Source organism: Carassius carassius, chromosome 19 (assembly GCF_963082965.1).
Source record: "Carassius carassius chromosome 19, fCarCar2.1, whole genome shotgun sequence".
Classification (NCBI taxonomy): Eukaryota; Metazoa; Chordata; class Actinopteri; order Cypriniformes; family Cyprinidae; genus Carassius; species Carassius carassius.
The window spans coordinates 28,835,373-28,852,387 of NC_081773.1; the positions used below are offsets into that span (position 1 = coordinate 28,835,373).

Below are 17,015 nucleotides of genomic sequence, written 5' to 3' on the forward strand. Positions count from 1 at the left end.
GTTGGCATGCAACATCACAAAAATAAAAGCAGCGAGACAAGCACTTCCAGTTTAGACTGCTTTGATGACGATAATTCATGTTTTGATATTATCATTTCCTTATTTTAAACCAGCAGATTTAAGACCACATACATTATATTCAAAATGCAGTGCAAGTTATTCTCCTTAGTCAAACTGGCGAGAAACCCAGCTAACAAAAATATGTTCTGAGAATGTTTTGTGCCTTTCAAGTTATGTAAACGTTATTTAAAATTTCTATGAACATTCAAAATGTCAATTTAATTTATTAAATGTTTCTTGGTTATACATACATTAACAGTCCATTTTATAATTTTGCAAACATTATGGGAACATTGCTGTTGATTGTTCTGAAACAAAAACCATAAAAAAAATCTTTTGTGCATTCTTGTATAACGTTTTTCAGATGTACATTCAAGAGTAACGTTCCCATAATGTTTAAAATGAAATGAAATCGTTAGCAAAACGTTCATGGAACATATTTTTGTTAGCTGATAAACTACAGATGGACAGCTGAAGTTCCAACAACACAACTTTGTGATGCACTTAGCATATGTTTGTTGGACCTTGTGACCATAGTTTGTAGGGATGTAACGATTAACTGCGAGCAGGTTTAATATCGATTTAAATATGTGATGATTTAAATTGTTTGAGATGCTAAACAAATTGGGAATCAGTTAGGGGTAAGAATTTATATGAATGTGTGTCTGAGGGGAACTTGCTGTCTTAAAGTTGAATCATGAATAAAATGCAGTGGTTGCCTCTAATTTTAAATGGAAAGAGCACACACAAAGCATTGTTTTGTTTATATGTAGAGATTTATTTTTGTTACTTATTTATTTGATTTGGGGCTTCTTTTAAAATGTAGTTTTATTTACATTTACATTATAATAAAATTTTGTTATTTAGCAGATGCTTTGATCCAAAGCGACTTACATATGAGGACAATTTAAAAAAATCATAACCAACAGAAGAGAAATAATATGCAAGTGCCATATTGGTCTGACATGTGCAGGTCTTAAAATGACAGTATGTCTATTAAACATTCAGCTTACTGTCATTACTGTCAAGGGATAGATCACCCTAAAATTTCATTTCTGTCATTATTTACTCCCTGTCACATTGTCCCAAACCTGTATTAATGTTTTTCTTGTGCTGAACACAAAAGAAGATATTTTGAAGAATGTGGGTAACCAAACATTTGCTGGTCCACATTGAATTTGACAGTAGCAAATAATACTCAGGAAAGTCACGGTTTTTGATTTGTTTTTGTTACATTGAAAGGCTTTGTCTTTATAATAGGGAATTTGTTTGGCTGTAATGCTCAGACAACTTGCAAAATAGTAAAACCAACATGACAAAGAATTGTGATAAAATCGTGATATAAAAAAAAAAAAAAAAAAATGTGATATTTTTTTTCCATATTGCCCACCCTTAATTTGTCTTAAATCTCAGTTTGTTAAAAAAAAAATGTGAATGGAATTTTGAAACCAAAATCGTGAATGGAATCGAATTGTGACTTGAGTGAATCATTACATCCCTAATAGTTGACTAATAATGCTTTTAGGAAAAACGAAACAAAACAAAACACAGAAATGCTAATTTATTAAAGATACAAAAATGATTAAATAGAAAATAACACTAATCTGTTCCCATGATGCCAGAATACTTGACCGCAGCAGCATGCTCATGTGATTATGAAAGAATCATTCTCTTGCTCGAGTGAATCTAAAAAGTGCTTTGATAACGAATGTCGCAGGATAAACAACCACAAAAACATAAGCCAACCAATAGAACACAAAATATCTGGAGGGAAAAGGTGAAAGGTGACCAAACAGAACCGCATTCACACATTATTGAGAAGTTCCAGTATGGGACCAGTAATGTTCATACAAGATTTGACACAACAGAGAGTGATGCAGCAGGGGCTCGGTGAAACATCCTCCCCACTGGGCTGACGGTTAGTGTTCGTCTGGGCACGGGGACGAGGACAGGTAGCCGTTGGTGCCATAGGTCCCATTAGTGTGGTGTTTCTGAGGAGGAGGAAGAACCTCGTCTTCATCAGAGCTGGACTCAATGTCACTGCGGTCATCCTTTGACACCTAGGAAGGGCCGAGAGATGATGAAGATGACAGTATTTATTATATATGTAACTATATTTTGATGTTTTGAGTTTGTTTTTCTAAACATCTTAGTTTGACAGTTTTTTTTTTTTGTCGTTTGAGGTCAATAATAGAAATCTCTTATGCTGATTAAAACAGATGGTAAATACAGTGAAATATTACAATAAAAAAAAGCATTTATTTTAAAATGTAATTTATTCCTGTGATGCAAAGCTGTTTTTATTTTAGTTTTTTGCTTTTGGATTCTTTGATGAATAGAAAGTTCAAAAGAACAGCATTTATTTGAAATCAAAATCTTCTGTGACATTTTAAATGTCTTTACTGTCACTTTTGATCAATTTAACGTGTCCTTGCTGAATATAACTATTCATTCTTTAAGAAAAATAAAAAATGTGTTTCTGAGAAACAGACTCCATAAACATAACTGAGAAGTTTTATGTGTCCATGCACAGGACAATGATGTTTTTTGCTGCTAATTCATGGCAGTTTTGCACCAACCTCTTTTTTCAATACTTACACGTAAAGGATTCCATTTTCCCGCCTTTGATGGCAGCGATGAAGACAAAGAAGAGAGAAAAAGCACATACATTTAGGACTACGGCATAAGCATTAGATTAAAGTACTAGTTAGTGAACCCAGATCATTTGTGATTAATCATTTTACCAGTTAACCAAATAGACAAATAGTTGCTTTATGTAATTTAGAGGCTGCATCCATCAGTTTGAGATAAAATGCAAGACAAAACGATTTAAAGCACAGGGTGTCAATCCAGTTCCTATTATTAAATTAGGATGTTTAAATAAATTAACAAACTATTTTAACTGATTATTAAATTCATTGTCATGCTGAACGTCTGATTGACCAAAAAGAAAGTATTTCTGGATTTGTAGGATCACAGAATTCACTCGTGAGAAACAATTCCTTTCTGAACAGGGTTAAATATATATACTGAACTGATATACTCAATAACATGTGAAAGATCTGTCATGTGGCCATAACTTTGCTAAATTAGTGGCACAAGATACAGGTGCATCTCAATGAATTAGAATGTCATGGAAAAGTTCATTTATTTCAGTAATTCAACTCAAATTGTGAAACTCGTGTATGAAATAAATTCAATGCACACAGACTGAAGAAGTTTAAGTCTTTGGTTCTTTTAATTGTGATGATTTTGGCTCACATTTAACAAAAACCTACCAATCACAACTCAACAAATTAGAATACTTCATAAGACCAATAAAAAAAACATTGTTAAAAAAAAACAACACACACAATTGAATACACAAGTTTCACAATTTGAGTTGAATTACTGAAATAAATGAACTTTTCCACGACATTCAGATTTATTGAGATGCACAAGTATATTCTAGTCCCTAGCAATAAAGGGTCAGGTGTATTTTCTGGAGTCTCACCTTTCCTCTGGAGATGGCCCTGCAGGCGATGCGCACAATGAGATACGCCCAGAAGGTGTGCAGGGCCTGCAGCAGGACGAGCAGCACGTTAAACACCCACCACGACGGGTACGGCCCCATGACCTCCCAGCTCTCAAACACAGTGCTGTTTAAAATCCTGCAAGATAAGTACAGTGTTGGACAAAATTGTTAGAACAACTGACGGATCTGAAGATATTGACCTTTTTTTTGCCTCCAAAACATGATTTGATTTTATAATGTTCATGAAATATGCCGATAATTGCTCTGAGCACAACAAATTTCAGATTTGTATCCGCTTTTAACTTTAATATTTGCTATGTCCACCTTTTGCAGCAATTACAGCAGCACATCTCTGGCATAGTGTCAATATAGCTCAATATGTCAGAATATAAAATTATAAATAATGTAGACTTCTTAGAAAAAATGTATTTTATTTACAACCGAATTCCGGAAAAGTTGGGACGTTTTTTAAATTTTAATAAAATGAAAACTAAAGGAATTTCAAATCACATGAGCCAATATTTTATTCACAATAGAACATAGATAACGTAGCAAATGTTTAAACTGAGAAATTCTACACTTTTATCCACTTAATTAGCTCATTTAAAATTTAATGCCTGCTACAGGTCTCAAAAAAGTTGGCAGACGGGCAACAAATGGCTAAAAATGCAAGCAGTTTTGAAAAGATTCAGCTGGGAGAACATCTAGTGATTAATTAAGTTAATTGATATCAGGTCTGTAACATGATTAGCTATAAAAGCTTTGTCTTAGAGAAGCAGAGTCTCTCAGAAGTAAAGATGGGCAGAGGCTCTCCAATCTGTGAAAGACTGCGTAAAAAAATTGTGGAAAACTTTAAAAACAATGTTCCTCAACGTCAAATTGCAAAGGCTTTGCAAATCTCATCATCTACAGTGCATAACATCATCAAAAGATTCAGAGAAACTGGAGAAATCTCTGTGCGTAAGGGACAAGGCCGGAGACCTTTATTGGATGCCCGTGGTCTTCGGGCTCTCAGACGACACTGCATCACTCATCGGCATGATTGTGTCAATGACATTACTAAATGGGCCCAGGAATACTTTCAGAAACCACTGTCGGTAAACACAATCCGCCGTGCCATCAGCAGATGCCAACTAAAGCTCTATCATGCAAAAAGGAAGCCATATGTGAACATGGTCCAGAAGCGCCGTCGTGTCCTGTGGGCCAAGGCTCATTTAAAATGGACTATTTCAAAGTGGAATAGTGTTTTATGGTCAGACGAGTCCAAATTTGACATTCTTGTTGGAAATCACGGATGCCGTGTCCTCCGGGCTAAAGAGGAGGGAGACCTTCCAGCATGTTATCAGCGTTCAGTTCAAAAGCCAGGATCTCTGATGGTATGGGGGTGCATAAGTGCATACGGTATGGGCAGCTTGCATGTTTTGGAAGGCTCTGTGAATGCTGAAAGGTATATAAAGGTTTTAGAGCAACATATGCTTCCCTCCAAACAACGTCTATTTCAGGGAAGGCCTTGTTTATTTCAGCAGGACAATGCAAAACCACATACTGCAGCTATAACAACAGCATGGCTTCGTCGTAGAAGAGTCCGGGTGCTAACCTGGCCTGCCTGCAGTCCAGATCTTTCACCTATAGAGAACATTTGGCGCATCATTAAACGAAAAATACGTCAAAGACGACCACGAACTCTTCAGCAGCTGGAAATCTATATAAGGCAAGAATGGGACCAAATTCCAACAGCAAAACTCCAGCAACTCATAGCCTCAATGCCCAGACGTCTTCAAACTGTTTTGAAAAGAAAAGGAGATGCTACACCATGGTAAACATGCCCCGTCCCAACTATTTTGAGACCTGTAGCAGAAATCAAAATTGAAATGAGCTCATTTTGTGCATAAAATTGTAAACTTTCTCAGTTTAAAAATTTGCTATGTTATCTATGTTCTATTGTGAATAAAATATTGGCTCATGTGATTTGAAAGTCTTTTAGTTTTCATTTTATTAAAATTTAAAAAAACGTCCCAACTTTTTCCGGAATTCGGGTTGTATATATTGGTTCTACAAATGAGGATGTTCCCAAATAAAGTTTATTATTGGTTTTAGCTTAACTAATCCAAAACTATTAAAAATGCTTGGATTAATTGAAATAAAATATAAATATATTAGTCGAAAAATTAAAAACAAATTAAAATTAAAATTACAAATATTAACTGCAACTAACTGGATTGGACTGTTATTAACAATTTATTAAATTATTAATTTTAATAGTTATAAATTACTTAACTGAAAAAAAATATATAATAAATGAAAGCTAAATAGAAATATAAAAAGCAATAATAAAAATGACAATAGCAATGTGCAAAATGACTAGAACTTAAATTCAAATTCAAATACTAATATCAATACATTATTATTAATAAAAATGACAAAAACTTATTACAAAATGACTAAAACATAAAAATTAAAATGAACTGACAATGTACAAAATAACAAATATTTCAGATCAGAATATAAATAAATACTTGAATTGTAATATATTACTATTAATAAAAATAACAAAAGCATATTTAAAAATTACTAAAACCTAAAATTAAAATTGAAAATATAAAAAATAAAAGCTAATTCAATATAATTAAAATATTAATAGATTATTGGACTTGTTAATATTAATAAGCACAAACTATTTACAAAAAATTAACATTTGCAATTGTTGCTTCAAATCACACCGCATCTGCATTAAGAAAACTTTTTTGGAATCTCTCTGAATATCTTTAATTCAAAATCTACAGTAGATCTGTAAATGATCTCTTTTAAACTTTGTCTTAAAACGGTAAAGTACTAAAACTTAAATCCATATACAAATTATATGCATAATAAATAATAAAATAAAAGCTCAGATTTCATAATAAATGAATTTCATAATAAATGAAATCTTTAATAAAAGCTCAGATTTCATAGCTTGTCGCACAAGATGCACAAATCTCAACCTACAAAAGAAGACTGACTCAGAATTGACATGAACTGAATACAGGGACTTTGACAACAGTTCTGTCAAGGCATTTCATAATCATCACTAAATGACAGTAAGGACTCTCAGAGGACCAGAGACTTCAGATGGCACTGTCACATCCATCATCGGTTCCTCACGCGGCTCCTCAACTGAATCCAGATTAGACTGTTTCTCTAATTCCATTAGAGTCACACAATGAAGTACTCAAAAGCCACAGCAGACACTTAGACGAGGTGAGTGAATAAAACCAGGCACTAAATGATAAATGAGGAAAACCAGTGGAAAAAGCACAGATGAGTCATTCTGAAGAAAGGAAATTTCAGGAAGCAAAAGTCGTTATCATCAGACGCAGGTGTCTGCACTACATACAGTTGGAAATGAGCTCCAAATGTTACGTGATCGGATCAAACCACATTCAGATGTAGTCGGACATGTAAACGCTAATGCATCAGCAGGAAGAGGAAATATTGGATATGCATCCTTTGGATGACTGCACACACAATTCTTGTGGCTGTAATTAAACAGTGTGCATTTTAATGCTTCAAATGCAGAAATATAGAAATGTTTTACTTTGTTGTAATGCAGAGATTGCAAATGCAAGTGAAATGGAGCTCACATGCATACTTCTCCTGTGAGCTTTTGAGGTTATGTGTTGCATGTAGGACAATTAAGTGTGTGTTTGTATTCATACTTGGCTATACTTTAATAACAATATGTTTCACTGCAGTGTTATTTCATTACTAGTATTTATAGTATAGCACTTAGTAATTGATTTATATTTTTGAATTGGCTTTAATTTTTATATTTTCAGTTTGTATTTGTTTATTTCCTTTTTTTGTTTTTTTGTGCAATTTTATAAGTTTTATAGTTTTTGGTACTTGAAATAAAGTAAACATTAACTGAAATAAAATGAAATCTCAAAAGCTTTATTTCAGCTAGATGCCAAAGCAAAATGTCTAATTTTAGGTTTATTATTAATGTAATAAAATATTACAAAAGGACACAACAAAATGACTTAAACTTTAAACTAAAATGTAACTAAAAATATAAACTGATTATGGATATTAATAAAAAATAAGTGCTATAATAAGTCTCAGTTAGGTTAACACATTACACGTAGCATGGGCTTTTAAATAATATAAATAAAAAGAAAACAGATGGAATAAAAAAAGAATAGAGCAAGCTAGTGTTAGAGGTCTTTACACACACACACACACACACACACACAATTGCATAATAAATGAAAAAAAAAATATAATACAAAAAGATTAGACAGGTAGTTAGATTTTTTTTTAAGAATATAATTAGAATAGTGAGTGTTAAAGTTAGAGGGTCAAATAAAGATGGAAGAGATGTGTTTTAAGCCGATTCTTGAAGATGGCTAAGGACTCAATCAGCTGCCCGGATAGAGTTGGGGAGGTCATTCCACCAGGAGGGAACATTTAATTTAAAAGTCCGTAAAAGTGACTTTGTGTTTCTTTGGGATGGCACAATCAAGCGACGTTCACTTACAGAATGCAAGCTTCTAGAGGGCACATAAGTCTGAAGTAACAAATTTAGGTAAATGGATGCAGAGCCAGTGGTAGTTTTGTAGGCAAACATCAATAACTCAAATTTTATGCGAGCAGCTATTGGAAGCCAGTGCAAATTGATAAACAGAGGTGTGATGTGTATTCTTTTTGGCTCATAAAAATTAATCTTGCTGCCGCGTTCTGGATTAATTGTAAAGGTTTGATAGAACTGACTGGAAGACCTGCCAAGAGGGCATTGCAATAGTCCAGTCTGGACAGAACAAGAGCTTGAACAATGAGTTGTGCAGCATGTTCCGAAAGAAAGGGTTTGATCTTCTTGATGTTGAATAAAGCAAATCTGCAGGATCGGACAGTTTTAGCAATGTGGTCTGAGAAAGTCAGCTGATCATCAATCATAACTCCAAGGCTTCTAGCTGTTTTTGAAAGAGTTATGGTTGATGTGCCTAACTTGATGGTGAAATTGTGATGAAACGATGGGTTTGCTGGAATCACAAGCAGTTCTGTCTTGGCAAGGTTGAGTTGAAGGTGATGGTCCATCATCCAGGAAGAAATGTATGTTAGACAAGCTGAGATGTGAGTAGCTACCGTCAGATAATCAGGATGGAATGAGAGGTAGAGTTGAGAGTCATCAGCATAGCAGTGGTATGAAAAGCCATGTTTCTGAACGACAGAACCTAATGATGCCATGTAGACAGAGAAGAGAAGTGGTCCAAGAACTGAGCCCTGAGGCACTCCAGTAGTTAGATGTTGTGACTTGGACACCTCACCTCTCCAAGATACTTTGAAGGACCTATCTGATAGGTAAGACTCAAACCATTGAAGTGTGGTTTCTGAGATGCTTTTTGCCAGTAGGGTTGATAGGAGGATCTGGTGGTTAACCGTGTCAAAAGCAGCGGACAGATCAAACAGGATAAGTACTGAAGATTTGTATTTTGCTCTTGCCAGTCTTAGAGCTTCAACAACTGAGAGGAAGGCCGTCTCAGTTGAATGTCCACTTCTGAAGCCAGATTGGTTGCTGTCAAGGAGGTTGTTGCGTGTGAGAAATGTAGAGACTTGGTTGAACACAGCTCATTCAAGTGTTTTTGCAATGAAAGGAAGAAGGGAAACTGGTCTGTAGTTCTCTAAAAGAGATGGGTTGAGGGTGGGTTTCTTAAGTAGTGGAGTTATACGAGCCTGTCTAAATGATGAGGGAAAAAAAGGGTGATTAGAAAGTTTGAGTTTTGAGACTTCTGCGTCAGAGAGTGAAGAGAAGGATGTAATTGAGTGTATGTTTGCTGATGATATGAGCTTGAATGATTGTGGTGTGGAAAATTGTGCACTAATGTGTTTAATTTTATTAATGAAAAACGTGGCAAAGTTGTCAGCTATTAGAGATGTAGCAGGAGGGGGAGGAGGAAGACAAAGTAGTGAGGAAAATGTTTTAAAAAGCATACGAGAGTTAGACGAATTGTTAATTTTGTTATGGTAGTATGTCATTTTAGCAGTGGAGACATTAGCAGAGAAGGAAGAGAGGAGGAAATAATTCATTAAATGAAGGATTTTAGTAGTTAGTTTTAGTTAACAATAACTAATATAGTATAATATTATATCTAATTATTTACTGCGGCAACATTAACACAAACAACTGCATACAGTAACTCAATTGTAGCTAAAACCTGTTTATGTTTTGAGCTGTAAAACTGTCTTAATGGTCTAATAAAAGCATGTTAAAGATAGTGGTTTTATTCAAGCACAGAACCATTTCTTTCAGTGATGAAATGCCTATAGTATCTGTAAAGAGCACAGGGCCATCTGTTTCTCTCATTCTGAGCTCGTCCACATCTCCACATTACTGCTGTAGCCATAGAAACTATTACTTGGCAACTACACTGACTGAAGGTGTCAAAACCTGAAATTAGGGCTGCTAGATTATGGCAAAAATCATAATCACGATTATTTTGGTCAATATTGTAATCCTGATTGATGGGGCCATTTGACCAAAACTTTATACGAGTGATTTATTTAAACATAGAGATGCATATCAAATAAATATTTCCTGTAAATAAGGTTGCTATGACATCTACATTGTAGAGACCAGCGCAATTTCAAGCATCCAATAAAAGAAATGGCCTGCTGTCACTTTAAGAGATGTACAGATCCAATAAAAAAATGGCCTGCTGTCACTTTAAGAGATGTACAGATCCAATAAAAAAATGGCCTGCTGTCACTTTAAGAGATGCATGGATCCAATTAACTGTAACACGCATATTTTTCATTCTCAACTCTGTACGTTCATTTATTACATGACCGACAAATATGGAATTACATTTGCTTCAATAAAAATGAACAAAACTTTATAAAATTGAACGTAACTTTTTCAGAAACTATCAAAAATACGCCATTACAAAAGAAGAAAAACACAATGAAAACGAAAGAAATGAACTCAGGTGCAAAAAATTAAACAGGCTCTTCAAATATGCTTCATTCTTTGTTAATGTTTTCCAAAGATTCGTTTTCGCTAATCGTGGATTCTGAATGCATTGCCACTGATTTTGCTTACGGTTCACAGTTTTTCGTTTGGTGTTTTGACACAAACCTCTGGTGGGGGCGGGGTTAACAGTGATCTACTCTGATTGGATAGTGAGCTTTTGATGGACAGGTGCTCTCTGACTGGGAAGTACAGACGCCACTTAGTGGCACGCATATTGGAAAGCTCTCGCTGTGATTTGTATTACTAAATATGTAAATAATATTTGACCTTCGATTGTCTCAGTCTGTAAAGATGAGCTCTTGTCCTTCAAGGCAGCTTGAAGTAAGCTTGTGTTACTGAATGACAATAATAACCCGCAACAAACTGTTGCACACTGTAACATGAAAAACTTGTATCGATGTTATTGGTTACTTCAGTAACACAAGCGAGAGCTTTCCAATATGCGCGCCACTGAGTGGCGTCTGTACTTCCCGGTCAGAGAGCACCTGTCCATCAAAGCTCACTATCCAATCAGAGTAGATCACCGTTAACCCCGCCCTTACCAGAAGTTTGTGTCAAAACACCAAACGAAAAACTGTGAACTGTAAGCAAAATCTGTGGCAATGCATTCAGAATCCACGATTAGCGAAAACGAATCTTTGAAAAACATTAACAAGGAATGAAGCATATTTGAAGAGCCTGTTTAATTTGTGCGACTGAGTTCATTTTTTTCATTTCCATTGTGTTTTTCTTCTTTTGTAATGGCATATTTTTGATAGTTTATGAAAAAGTAACATTCAGTTTTATAAAGTTTCGTTCATTTTTATTGAAGCAAATGTAATTCCATAGACAAAGGTATACATGAATGATCACCAAGCGCCGCATTTTGACACATTTTTGCATGTATTTGACTGTTTAGGCACACCTTGAGCTAAAAGCTGACTTTACATGTCCCTGTTCTGTCTCTGAACGCATATAACGTTATCTTCCTGGTGAGCAGCGCAAGTTCTCTTTCACACTTTTAAAAACATGAATAAATATACTTCTATAACTCAAGCACATCCCATTTTGCAAAAGTTACGTTACATGATTTTATCGATTTGCATGGTAAATTGGGCTTTTATGAAGGAACAAACACAGCGCTGGAAAGGGGGGTGAATTTTATGGGGTGCAATAATCGTTTTATCTCGATTATTTTACTTTCATAATTGTTGGAGGCCAAAATCGAAATCGAAACTATTTTTCGATTAATTGCACAGCCCTCTCTGAAATGAAAATGCTGGAAAAGATGATGAAATAGAAGATTTGAGATGTACAGATGAGAAGGAGAGGTTCAGAGCATCATCTGTTACTGACAGGACTGTCTTACCATACAGGATACACTCCCAGCCTGGAGCTGATGAACACCAGGGCAAACATGACGAACAGGACGCTGCAGAGTCTCTGGCATTTGGCGTAGTTGGCCATTTTAGCAGCCTGCAAACACAGATTTGCTGCACGATTAATATCAAACATGACAGACATTAATGCATCATAATAACACATCTTGCATCGCCTAGTTGATTCCTGATTGTACAATATAATGGAACGCATAATACCATAAAAAAAACATAAAGTCATCATATGTATGAATAACAATATTAGTAAATTTAATTAATTTTTTTTTTTATCACAATATCAGTCACAGTAGTAATGTAATATATCTTATTTACTTCATGTATGTGTGTGTGTGTGTGTGTGGGTATATATATATATATATATATATATATATATATATATATATATATATATATATATATATATATATATATATTAGTGGTTGGCCGTTATCGGCCTTAATGTGCTGCGTTAACGTGAGACTCTTATCGGGCGATAAAAAAAAATATCGCCGTTAATCTATTCTCAAAGTTGGGTTGGGAGCTGGGTCTATACTAAGCAGGCTATGATGACTTTCACCTTGATATTTTATATAACCGACTAGCTGAGGCCAGCCTAAAAAGATGCTCAGGACAGTTGACGGGCCACTGCTGCGCATCGTCACGAAAGCTTATCTTTCTCACGTGTTTTTATGCCTTACCTCTTGTCGATTTAAACATTAAAGCATCCAAAAACAAGACGCGGAAAAGCTGAACAGAGTAGCTGGTTACCATAGACAGTAAAAGAAATGGACACAGCGACCCCATTGGATTCAATGGAGAAAATGAAGTCAATTAGAAGCACGCACTTCCTAGGGGTCAGGCGTACTGCGCAAACTCAAACTGAGCTTGATGACGTAGATGTCATGTGAGCAACCTGTAAGTCTTCTAACCGCTGTGCCAAGAGAAATCTGAATCACCCACCGAATCTTGCAGAGAAGGTGAGCGTGAACAGGAGCAAATTTTGATAAGTATTCTGATTAATTATCTCCCTTGACTTTATGCCTCCACGTCCCCCCGATAGCCTCATAGACAGTAAAAGATTGCCTGCGAGCTTCTCCTCCTGTCCATACGGTAATTTCTCTACTGTGCGACAGAGAGTCGCTGGTTATGACCAGTGTTGGGAAGGTTACTTTGGAAATGTAATAGGTTACAGATTACAAGTTACCCTGTTTAAAATGTAATAGTAGTGTAACTTTTTTAATTACTTTATTAAAGTAATGTAACTAATTACTTTTGAGTACTTTTTGATTACTTTTCTAAATTTGTGAAAATTAAAGAATAATAAATAAAAGCTTATACATCAACTTAAATACAGTTATCTAATAAGCATGTGACGTATTCTGTGTACTAAACTCCTGAAACATTGGTGTTTTTTTTTTTAAATGCTGTCTCTTTGTATATGATGATAGTTTTCTCAAAATAAGTAAAATGCACATGAAGTGACACAGAGCAGTTCTAGAAATTATGTTTATGTGCTCGTGTACTCCTATATTGAGGCAGCAGAGGTCGAAAACACTGCGAGCTTCATTAGGCCTATGTGTAGAAAATAAAACCATGTCTTTGCCATTAATTTACAGGAGGGGTGGACCTGACATAAAAAAGGTTTAAATCTTTAATTTGGGGACATGCAAAATAATTAAAAGTTCTCTCCTGAACTGCACCTTCACTTCCATTTTTCTCTTCAGTCTCTTTATTTTGCCCTGTTATCCATCCCTCTCATGACTTTAATACTCAAGATTGAACAAAACTATACTTTAAAATACAATACTCTACAATACTACAATATCTTTATAGAAAAATCCTAATACTGTACACGAGTCTGTCATGTTTTTCCCTTACAAAAATTAACCTTGCTTTTATTAGCCTATATAAAAGTAAAATAACCTTGTTTTGTTTTTGTTTTTTTGCAAATGGATGTTTAAATCCATTTATTTAATTTTTAAATAAATACATTTGTAAAATAATTGTACATTTTTGGTTACAACATTTAAACAATAGTAACCATTTTCTCTGGATTTATAGTTAAATATTAAAATGTAAATTTTCGTAAGGGTTGTGTTGTTGTCTGTCGTAGCTCCCCCTTAACCTATAAAAAAATCTGAATTTTTTTCAGATAAATTCCTACTGTAACATTACAACTGATAATAATGATGTCCTTTATATAGTATTTTGAGTGATGACTGATGAGCAACGTGCTGCTGCTTGATTAAATAAATAAAAAAACAAAGACAAAAAAGCATCTTTACAGATGAAACTGACCTGAAACCCTGAACAGTATAGTTCTGCTTCTCTGCTCCAGCAATTCACTCTATTCTCTCTCTCTCTCTCTCTCTCTCTCTCTCTCTCTCTCTCTCTCTCTCTCTCTCTCTCTCTCTCTCTCTCTCTCTCGCATTGATTACTCGGAGTCTGATCCAAACCGTTTGGCGGAGGTGCGGAGAGCGCGCGAGTCATGACTAACACTTCATGATTTATTAGAGATTTAATTATCAAATGGCGGATTCGCAAATGATCGCTTTAGTACATTCGGCAGGCAATTATACAATAATGATATTAAATAGTGGGGCAAAATCGGCTGCCAGGCCACCGGGAATTGTCCCGGTTCTCCCGGTGTCCAGTCCGCGCCTGATTTCCACAGACACGCAGAATGTGCAAGTCATATATTGCATTTGTGGGGCTTAATATTCACAGACACTAGTCCATGTCATGTTTTGATTCAAGTGTACTGACCTACTTTTGATTTAGTCATCCAAAATGTGGGATATTCCGTCCGCGTTAGGCATTTCGTTTTTATGACTGGATTCTACGAACCAGACTGTATTTCCGCATCCCGGAAATTATTAGGGCGGTATGTCTCAGACGCAATTTGGGAAAGAAATCAGTTAAATCTGTATGTGGATGTGTGTAAATATTCAAATGTAATCCCATTTGTAATCGTTAAAAATTTCATAAGTAACTGTAATTTAATTACTCATTTTTTCGTAGTAACTGTAACTAATTACAGTTACAATAATTTTGTAATTAAATTACGTAACGGCGTTACATGTAACTAGTTACTCCCCAACACTGGTTATGACGCAATCATTAGCCTATTTTTTACAAAAACTGCTTCTACGGGAACATAACGTAAGATAGAAGGTAATGGAGCCTTTTATACATTTTCGTGTTTCTTTAGAAATAATTAATGGACAAATGGAGTCTTTAAACACCTCAGATGTAAAGTTATTCGCTGTCAAAGTGACGCCAAAATGAATGGGAGTCAATGGAATGCTAACAGCAGGTGGGGGTCCGCTAGCCAATGGTGGCGTCCAGGGGTGCTTCAAAAAAATATTAAACCCTGCCCCCCTGCTGGTTACTCGCGCGCTGTGTTCGGTGCGCAAGAGAGAGATCGAGAGCCGCGTATCACGGACAGCGACACTGAACTGAGCTCTCTTCTGCGAAGTTCTCCTCGAAGTCCCTCCTGCACCTGAACGAACAAATACAAATCGCAGCTTGAACAAACTGAATGTGAAAGAGCCCAATTCAGTACTCGCGGTGTTCTGGTGTTCAGGACTCATGCAGAGAAAGGCGTCTCAAAACACTTGAACATCGAATTTGCTTATTTTTGCTCTTGTGCCGACAAATACATACAAAATATCCACCTGAAAACGGTCAGTTATTTCTTAAGTGAAAGTAAACAGTTGAGGAAAAAAATGGGATGTGTATTATATTGGATGCGTTCATCGTCTCTTAAAGTGACCGCGCCTAATTTAGCTACTGGCTGCTGTAATGTTAATCCAAGAAAATGAAAATGAAAATCACTCACTGCTCTTGACTGAATTACTTTGTAGTTTTAACAGTCAAACCAAAAATTATTCAGACACCAGATATAATTTTTGATATATATAGCAAAACTGTAATAATGTGAGAAGGTGAAGGTGTCTGAATAAATGTAGGTTTGATTGTATATTTCATTTTTACATTAAAGACTATCCAGTGCTATTTTACATTTACTTATTTGGTTTCTGTACCTTGACACCTACAAACTTGAAAAAAACTTAAACATTGTGTAAATAGCACAAATAAATAAAAATAAACGAACATACAATTTAACAATTTCAAACAGGGCCCACTGGTACAACCTTCACCGGGGCTCCGCTGACCCCAGCTACGGCGCTGCTCACGCCTGTTTCACACATACTCCGTCTGCAGTGCGTGTGCGTTATTTATGTGGTGCAGCACGGACTCGATGTGCTTTCAAACAGGACGCGTTTGCAGTCCGCTACTCGGTACGTGAACGATCGCTGCACTGCTCCAGACGCAACGCTCCTGGAACGCAACTGGAATCCGTTAACATGGGTGCGTAAAAAAATATGCAACGCATACGCACTGCAGACAGAGTATGTGTGAAACAGGCGTAAGGTTGTTTGCACCTTGTGCAATGTGGAATTAATTTACAGCTTTTTCAAGCACTTTGTGATGCATTTTGGAAACAGGAGATGAACCCCTTTTCTAATGCACCACCTAGCTTTATAAACCCCTTCTCAAAGACTTACTGTTTGTCAATTTTATTTAAGTAACACACATATTCTGAATGCCTTCGGCAGAATTCGAATGAGCCATTTTAATCTAGATTAATCTAGATCAATTTCAAGATCACAGTGAGATTAATCTAGATTTAAAAAATGTATCTATGCCCACCACATATATATAGATAGATAGATAGATAGATAGATAGATAGATAGATAGATAGATAGATAGATAGATAGATAGATAGATAGATAGATAGATAGATAGATAGATAGATAGATAGATAGATAGATGATTATTTAATCATTTCTACATTATTACATCTACATTTTATATGTATCGTTTTTATTTGTTATATTTTATTTTAAATGCATTTATTATTATATTTTAATATGTACTATCTTATGCTATATTATATATTTATTTTTATTTTATTTATGTTTAATTAAATATATTTAATATTTTATTTATTCATTATATTTTGAATAACACTTCCAATGTTGGAGTCAAGTCAGGCCTTGCTGTTTTAAC

General features: G+C 35.2%; 1 protein-coding gene across 2 annotated transcripts in view; it reads right to left on the reverse strand.

Annotated features, from left to right (window-relative positions):
• Window positions 1-1,397: 1,397 nt before the first annotated feature.
• The window catches only part of LOC132095522 (ceramide synthase 6-like), a 49,065-nt gene continuing 33,447 nt past the window's right edge, over window positions 1,398-17,015 (reverse strand). For both annotated transcript variants that reach the window (XM_059500603.1, XM_059500604.1), the window contains exons 8-11: window positions 11,929-12,035; window positions 3,554-3,710; window positions 2,659-2,682; window positions 1,398-2,120 (exon numbers count right to left, since the gene is read on the reverse strand). In XM_059500603.1, coding sequence (XP_059356586.1) covers window positions 1,980-2,120; window positions 2,659-2,682; window positions 3,554-3,710; window positions 11,929-12,035 — 429 coding nt within the window. In that variant the 3' untranslated portion in view covers window positions 1,398-1,979. The remainder of the gene's footprint in view (window positions 2,121-2,658; window positions 2,683-3,553; window positions 3,711-11,928; window positions 12,036-17,015) is intronic.